The sequence below is a fragment of the Artemia franciscana genome, chromosome 6, assembly GCF_032884065.1.
Source record: "Artemia franciscana chromosome 6, ASM3288406v1, whole genome shotgun sequence".
In the NCBI taxonomy this organism is placed as follows: Eukaryota; Metazoa; Arthropoda; class Branchiopoda; order Anostraca; family Artemiidae; genus Artemia; species Artemia franciscana.
Genome location: NC_088868.1, coordinates 709,824 through 718,808, shown reverse-complemented (window position 1 = coordinate 718,808; position 8,985 = coordinate 709,824). Strand labels below are relative to the sequence as shown.

Here is an 8,985-nt window from a genome sequence, read left to right as displayed (position 1 = left end):
AGTTTTTGTGTTACGTTTGACGTCCGTCTTAGTAAACTTATCAGTCCCAGATTTTTACTCTGAGAAATCTTTCTAGAAAACTTCGTAATGGTTTAACTATTGCTAAATGAACTTGCTAAGCCGGTACCTCCCTTTCGTTTTACCTTACAATTCTGCAGGTTTTGTTGTCTCGGTGCATTGTAATCTGGGTTATCTTGTTATGCAGGTTATGGTTATCTGGGTTATGCTATGCTACTTTCAGCAGCAAAAAAGAGAGGCAAGACTCTCACATTAAAGCCTTCCGACCTGTACTCTCGACTCAAAATTCGACTAATTCCTTAGGCGTCACGTAAGACTTTTAGCCCTCAGTTGCGTCGTAACTATTGACCCTAAATCTACTTCCGTAATTCCCAACGTGGGGCACAGGCCCCACGGGTGGTGCATGGAAATATTCTTTTGGGTTTTGAGTTCGACATGTATCTTTTAGCTAATAACACTATAGAGCCTTAATTTTGAAAAAAAACAAAAAAACATTGTTCATCTGAAATAGGTCTTATTCATATAGGTCTTCTTCCCAAATTGTTCAGCATGTTAGCTTTGCTTCTCGTAGACTTATACTGTACCTGGAACGCAGGGAGGGGGCCATCGGGCCCGGCCCCCTCCCCCCGAAATTTTGTGAAATGTTTAATTTCCCCATGGTTTCTTGGGATTTCTGGCAAAAGCAGTATATTTATTAAGAATCTAGATACATGTGTGAAGCCTTTTTTGGGGGATTTTACAGCATGCAATTATCCGATCAAGTCTGTGCCCAATTATTACCCCATTTTCTGTCTAACTCTTTATCCTCTTTGAAGTAATTAGCAATTGTACTTTTATTTTTTTTTGTAAAGAGAGTTTGCTTTCCACAGCAAAATAGAACTATCCTTGGTATTAGGGCATTTATCCCCCCTTTTCAGGATAAAGTACGACCCCTCACAGCACCTATATTGCACTGTTAACTCTAAAATCTCCATGTCAGTGGTCACTCGTTCTAAATCGCTACGAACATAACCAGAGCCTAAAACGTACTTTTGAGGCTTCAGTTTTCTTCCCCCCATCCGCTACAATACTACAGATTAAAGTTAATCTGTATTTTCCGATATACTTGCTTTTTGCATTACCAAATAAATTAAGTGCTACTTTATATCTGCTGTTTCGAAGGTTTTGGCCCCTCCTCGAAAAAAAAACTCCTGCGTACGTGCCTGTACTGTACCGTACTGGAAAACGATTACACCTTCGGAAAAGTCAAGACTACCCTCTGTTTAATTTATCTTGAATAATATATGGTACTCTTTCATTATACCGTGAGCAAGTATAGATAAAGAATAAAAAAAAAGGTTAATGTCTCAAGTGGCAATAGAGTGCTTCACTTCCATTGGTTTATTTTTGTGATATATTTTCGCAAGTCATAGTATTCGCTTGTTGCTGCTAGGTAAAAAAGAAAAGCAAGTAAAAACAATGAAATACATTTGTGTCTCAGCAATTTTCTTTCATTTTTTCTAGTAAGCTCTCTATTTCTCTGTGGTCTGAACATTTCTGTAAATAATGACGCAAAATACCCAATTTCTGCGGAGTATTTGTTTACAATACCCTGTTTACCAAAGCTATAAAATATCCAATTCTTTGGTTATTCCAAAGGCAGCATGTTACATAATATAATTTTTCTGGAAAACAAAAACATTTTTAGAATTTTAAACAAAGAAATTTAATTTTTCTGTTATTATCGAGCAGCTGATTTACAAGGAAGGGTTTTTGTTCGGCTCTGAAGAGAAGAAATATATAATTAATATGTTGAAAATTCTAAATTCCAACTATTTTTCATTAAAAATTTCATTTGCTCAAGGTACAAACCAGACAACAATTTTTTAGAGATAATATTAATTCATGAGATAAGATCAGAGAATGACATTGCGATTTAGCATAGTGGGGTGACAAACTCTCAAAACGTCAAGAAGCCGGCATTTAATGAGCTCGAACCAGTAATTTAGCTCAAATATTTGCGTGTGTAAATGATGAATTCATTATTTTTACATATTGCTGAATGTCAATACTTAATTTAGAGTGAATTTTTCCATTTTTGTGAGAATTTTACGTGTTTTTTTTTGGCGTTGTTCAGAATCTTTCTTAGAAAAGCCATTAAAGTTCTGAGAAATCTGAATATACAGAAAACCAAATGCCCTGACGAGCTGTCCTGCAGATTTTCCCATTTGCCACAGGCATGCTCAAGAAAGACCCATCGAGCAGAAGTCTTTCTGCTCGAAAGTCTCAAGCAGCCAAAGTCTCCGAATTCAACAGACAAGAGTAAATCATCGCTTCTCGAACAATACTTCCTTTAATCAAACGCACGTTGCAATTCATGGAGAAGGAATGGAGAGAAAAATTACAAGTATTCCTGTACTAGCCCCTAAAATGGTGAATCCTGTGAGGAAAGCTTAAGCAAAATAAAAACGTTAATTTAAAACTACTGGGCCAATTTTTCGGTCCCCACTTTGGACTAAATCACCAGAAATGATAATATTCTCTAAAATACAACTGCTCAGTTTACTCAATGTTGTTGTAAAACTAATTTCTGCTATAATTTTGAATTTGTCACAATTGCCTCCGAAGTGCAGTCGCGTCCGAGATGCGATTATTTATCCTATCTCTGTAGCTTAATACACGTATATAAGTTATAATGTATTGACTTTTATATTCATTGTATTGACCTTTCTATTTCGTATTTATGTTTCCTTTTATAGATGCTTTAATTGTAGTAACTGCATTAACTTCTATTCTTATTGTATTGACCTTTTTATCAATTTATTTCTTCTTGCATTTTAGCCTTATCTAAATCTGAGTATGTTTCTTTTCACAGATATTTTAAGCAATATTAGCAGAATAGAGATGTGATATACATACTAGTGCCAGTGATTTAAGCAAGAACACTCTGTACAACGTCCTAGTACTCTCCCAAGATATCTTAAGTGTTGACGTGGCACGTGCCAAAATTTTATTTGTGTGTTTCTCAAAGTGACGTGGCTTCATAAGCCCAAGTTTTAAAAGAGGATCGCACGTATACGAGCGGTTGATTCGCTCAAACGTCAACTAAACAACAACAAAAACATATAAATATAATGTTTCTTTCTAGAAATCCAATGGAAATGAATGACACGTCTAACAGTCCAGATGCAAGTAAACTAGGCCAAGTTTCAGATTTGATTACTGCCACGAATGTGCATGAAATGGGCCAGGTAGCTGATTTGATTGCCCCAAGACCTAGCATCTCTAGAACACTTATGTCTCCGGATCGGCTTCTTCTTCTAAGACTACTACATGAGCACGTGGATATACTTAGTAATAAAGAGGTAAGACTAATAATCCCTCGGCTCAATATTTTACATTGAACGAATTTGGGTTCCAGGAAAAAAGAAAGTTGTTTATTGCTATCAGTTTATCAAAGTTCCGATTCTTTTAACAGCGCAGGCAGGGGGTCGGTAATCTTTCACAAATATTGGACTGCTAAGAAGTTTTTGAAGTTGACTTTCAAGAAAGGCTGTGGTAAACTTACCCTCCAATAAAAAAAAACAGTCCACTATGCCAACAATGTAATGTTCCTGTTACTCTTTCTAGTATTTATTCTAACCATAGTTTCTATATTCCATTGTTTTTTAATCTAAGTGCATTTGCTTTCATTGGCTGCTTTCTCTTTTTCTCTGTTCTTCCTTCTGTCTTTGTGTCTTCCTCTCCCTCTTTCTTTCCTATTCTTTCAAGTCCAGCCTTTTAATTTTTTTTCTTACAATTTCCTATGTTTTTTTTTCTGTTCCTATATCTTCTTACTGATATATCTTCTTACTTGAAATATCTTCTTACTGATTTTTGTCGGGTGTATTCTAGTGGATGGATGATGGTTGTACTCTAATTTTTGTTAGATTGACCCATAGCGTCCGTAAGAAAAAAAGGAAGAAAAAAAAAGAACGGCCTTGCAGGGTTCCTCGTCCCTCGAAATTCACTCTTTTTAAGTCAGCTTAAAAAAAAACTCGATTAAATAAATGTGCATTGCATAACCATGTTTATTATTGGTACGAGTGGTTACAGAGCTGGCCCTGTGGGAAGCTGTATTGATTCCATGCAGTTCCTTGCAGGCTATTTTGCATTATTATTGTTGTGATTATTATGAACCAGGCACCGGAATTTTTTTTGGATCCCAGGTATCAAGCAGATAATTTTTCCTCTAAGCGATTGAACTTTTAGAAGAGGACATCCAGCCTTAAATGAACTGTAAGATGATGAACAGAATAGTTGTTCTTGGAGGGCAGGAGTAGCCTGACGATGAAATCAATACATCCAGGCAAACTTCTTGCTCCGCATCGGCCACTATTTTGCTGTGCTATCAGTATGACAAAGTGATGTATAATTTGCACAGACTTTTTGCAAGCAAAACAGTAATGTGAGAGGGGCTTTGGGAAGGAAAGGGAACAATTTATCTTTTCCATTAGCATGTCCCTAGTTATATCTTGGACTAAAAGGGACATGATGTGACTCCTGAATTTGTCCGTTTTTATGGCACTTGGTATTAACCAAGTGACATATAGCAATCGCAAATTCTGTCGGTCTGTCGGTCTTGATAAGCCATCACCCTCTTCTTGAAGGTCCAGCCTTGCCACTTTTTATGGCACTTGGTATTAACCAAGTGACATATAGCAATCGCAAATTCTGTCGGTCTGTCGGTCCCGGTTTTGCTACTTTAGGCACTTCCAGGTAAGCTAGAACGATAAAATTTGGCAGGCTTATCAGGGACCGAACCAGATTAAATTAGAAATAGTCGTTTTCCCTATTTGACCATCTGGGGGGAGTGGAAGGCCCGTTGATTCGGGAAAAATAGAAAAAATGAAGTATTTTTAACTTACGAATGGTTAATCAGATTTTAATGAGATTAGATGTTTGGAAGGATACCGTGTCTCAGAGCTGTTATTTTAAATCCCGACCGGATCTGGTGACCTTGGGAGGGGATTTGAGAGGGGGAAACCTAAAATCTTAGAAAACACTTAGAGTGGAGGGATCGGGGTGAAACTTGGTGGGAAAAATAATCACAAGTCCTAGATCCATGATTGGCATAATCGGAACGGACCCGCTCTCTTTGGGGTAGTTGGGGGGAGGGGGTTAATTCAGAAAAATTTGAATAAATGAGGTATTTTTAACTTACGAACGGGTGATCGGATCTCAACGAAAATTTGATATTTAGAAGGATATCGTGTCTCAAAGCTCTTATTTTAAATTCCGACCGGATCTGGTGACATTGGGGGGGAATTTTGAGGTGGGGCAACCTAAAATCATGGAATACGCTTAGATTGGAGGGATCAGGATGAAACTTGGTGGGAAAAATAATCACAAGTCCTAGATCCATGATTGGCATAATCGGAACGGACCCGCTCTCTTTGGGGTAGTTGGGGGGAGGGGGTTAATTCAGAAAAATTTGAATAAATGAGGTATTTTTAACTTACGAACGGGTGATCGGATCTCAACGAAAATTTGATATTTAGAAGGATATCGTGTCTCAAAGCTCTTATTTTAAATTCCGACCGGATCTGGTGACATTGGGGGGGAAGTTTGGGGTGGGGCAACCTAAAATCATGGAATACGCTTAGATTGGAGGGATCAGGATGAAACTTGGTGGGAAAAATTAGCAAAAGTCTTAGATACGTGATTTACATAATTGGACCGGATCTGCTCTATTGGGGGAGGGTTTAATTCTGACAAATTAGAAAAAATGACTTATTTTTAACTTACGAAGTAGTGATCGGATCTTCATGAAACTTCATATTTAGAAGGATCTCGTAACTCAGATCTCTTATTTTAAATCTCAACCGGATCCAGCGTCGTTTGGGGGGGAGGCAGTTGGGGGGGACCGGCAATCTTAGAAAATACTGAAAGCGGAGTGATCAGGATGAAACTGGATGGAAAGAATAAAAACCTGTCTAAGATACGTGACAGACATAGCCGGACCGGATCTTCTCTCTTTGGTGGAGTTGGGGGGGGGGGTAGTTTGGAAGTATTTGTGACTTACAAAAGGGTGACCAGATCTTAATGAAATTTGATATTTAGAAGGATCTTGTGCTTTAAAGCTCTAATTTTAAATTCCGACCAAATCTTGTGACATTGGGGGGAGTTGGAGGGGAAAATCTTGGAAAACACTTTGAGTGGAGGAATCGGGATGAAGCTTGTTGGATAGAATAAGCAAATGTCTATGATACGTGATTGACGTAATCGTACCGGATTCGCTCTCTTTGGGGGAGTTGGGTGGAGGGGTACAGTGATTTGGTGAGTTCGGTGCTTCTGGACGTGCTACGACGATGAAAATTGGTAGGCGTGTCAGGGAGCTGTACAAATTGACTTGATAAAGTCGTTTTCCCAGATTCGACCATCTGGGGGGCTAAAGGGAGAGGAAAAATTAGAAAAAATTAGATATTTACATCTTACGAGTGGGTGATCGGATCTTAATGAATTTTGATATTTAGAAGGACATCGTGACTAAGAGCTCTTATTTTTAATCCTGACCGGCATTAAGCCTCTGATTTTCCTTTTAAATCAATCTATTGATTCTTAGAATTTTTTTAGAGCTCATACCGTATGAGCTCTTGACTCTTAGCTCTTCACAAGTGCCATATGAGCTCTTAGCTCTTGTTATTTAAATAATCTATATTTGTAATAATTGTTTTTTGCTAGTTAGTAATTCACTAATTATTTACGATTGATTTAAACAATTTACCGAAATTGTGGCTTTATGGGGCTATAATAAATATTGTAGCCCGCTTCCTGGGGCTTTAATAAAAGAAATATTAAGACGATTTGGCCGTGTTTCACGGATGTAGGATGACAGGCTGCAAAAGATTGTGCTTTTTGGTCATGCATGTGGTCAGGTCAGGCCAAACGAAAAGCGTATCTTCCCTGAATGGGTTTGAAGAAGTAACAAAGATGGATTTAAATGAAATTGGAACTTCATTGGAGGGGCCAAGAGTGAAGCCTTGAATAAAGTTCAGGGAGCTTGGTACTGCAGAAAGTCGTTAGTAGTAGTTGTTGTAGTAATTGCATTGAATAAAAACCACTTGGATAATCTTTTCTAATAATTTTCAGCCGTCATTAGTCCATATTAAGCGAAGAGTTTGGCAACAAATTTTGAATAGCTACCATGAACAACCTGGTGTCGAACAGAGAACAATGAGACAAATACAGAAATACTGGGAAAACTATAAAACAAGAAGAAAGAAGAATATCGAACAAGGTACAACTTGAAATAGAATGGTCAAAAACAAAAGTAAAAAAGAATGAATGATAAAAGGCATTCGAAAGAATACGTGCAATTAAAGATGACTCTATCCAGGTTTAAAAAAATGTTTAAAGGTTTAAAAAAATGATAATATCCACAAAAATTGTAGGTCTCAATTAAAATCAATTAAAATTTCCGTTAACTGAGCATATCAACTATTGAAAACAGAACAAAATTCTAATAGTAAAAATTTCTTAAAATGACTGACTTACCAACCTTACTCGAGCTGAATATTACTTCAAGGGGGAAAGGAGGGGTTGTGTACCTAATTATTTATATGTCACTTGGATCACTCTTATGTATTTCCCAAGGTTTGCGAATTTTGCACCCTTAAAAAATGTTTGGTCTTCTAGGGAAAGAGGACAGAACTATACCATTTGCATGCTTGGTTAATACACAAATTTATTGTACGGAACAAAAAAGTGGTAGGTTAAACTTGTATCCACTAATTTTTGCAAAAAAAGGTTTTTCACTTAAAGAAAAAAAAAGGAAAAGGCTGAATGTTACTTAAGTTGGGCTATTATATTATTTTTAACAAAATATGTTCTTTTTACAAAAAAAAAATATCCCCAGCGCGACTGATTCTATGTTCATTCTCGTTTTCGCTTAAGCCTGCCGTTTTAAATAAGATTTATCGATAGACCCAAAATAAATCAAAATAAACTCCCTGTGAGGCTCTATGACCTGGCACAACAATAGGGAATTCCCTGCAAGGCTCAGTGACTGGGTAATACTGCAGGGGGCGAAACAAGTGCAACCAATTATAGCTAAAAAAATAGAAAGTTGCCGAAAGAGGCATGAAAGAAAGAAAAATCTGTAAGTCAAAAAAAGTAAGGAAGAAAAAAACCATAAAGAAAGAACGAAATATGAAAGAAAAGAATGTATTAATCAAAGTCTAGTGGAATCATCACTTTGTTTTAAAATGCTGTAAAAGGTGAAATTTTCAAACTAAGAGAGCAATTAAGGGAGTGATCAGAGTTCAGAGAGGGGAAAAAATTAAATTTGAGACTTATCGTTAGAGATACGGTGCCTTAAACTGAAGTTTTACTTTCAAATAATGGAGCCATCCTAAATTGAGCTACCATTTGGGGTAGCCCATTTGGGGCTACCCTAAATGCTGATTTAGATGTTTCAGTTAAACATGTTTTTAATGAGAAGTCTCAAAATTTAATAAAATACCTCTTAGTCAGTTTTTCGATTTTTCCATTTCTTGAAATAAAAACCTTCAAATGGAATTATGCAGTAAAACAGTAGCAGGTGCTAAATTAAAAAAAAAAAAGAAAACGCAAAAAAACTTAAATATTTGGCGCTGATTTGGAGAAGATTTGGCTGTTCTTTAAAGGTGTAATTGAAGAAATGAGTTACTGCCCTAAAAACTTCATACTCAGAAACATCAAAAGAATTTTTTTTAAATTTGGGTTTTCAAGTACGAATAGACGTAAGATGGGTCCAGAGGGTAAAAAAGTTTTATTGTGATGTCCTTGGTATTTTGAGCTTTTTTTTCCATTAGGCAAAATAAATAAAAATTAATAATAATAACTGTATAAGAAAGTTATATGCATGACTTATAGAAAAAAAAAATAAGAAATACAATGCACAATGGATATAAATAATATCTGGATACCAAAGTAGCTTTTAAATTACTTTTTATTTATTATTTTTTT

General features: G+C 36.4%; 1 protein-coding gene across 4 annotated transcripts in view; it reads left to right on the top strand.

Annotated features, from left to right (window-relative positions):
- The window catches only part of LOC136027883 (myb/SANT-like DNA-binding domain-containing protein 3), a 105,939-nt gene that overhangs the window by 28,882 nt on the left and 68,072 nt on the right, over positions 1 to 8,985 (top strand). For all 4 annotated transcript variants that reach the window (XM_065705300.1, XM_065705299.1, XM_065705301.1 and 1 more), the window contains exons 2-3: positions 3,146 to 3,362; positions 7,129 to 7,276. In XM_065705300.1, the coding sequence (XP_065561372.1) occupies positions 3,146 to 3,362; positions 7,129 to 7,276 (365 nt within the window). The remainder of the gene's footprint in view (positions 1 to 3,145; positions 3,363 to 7,128; positions 7,277 to 8,985) is intronic.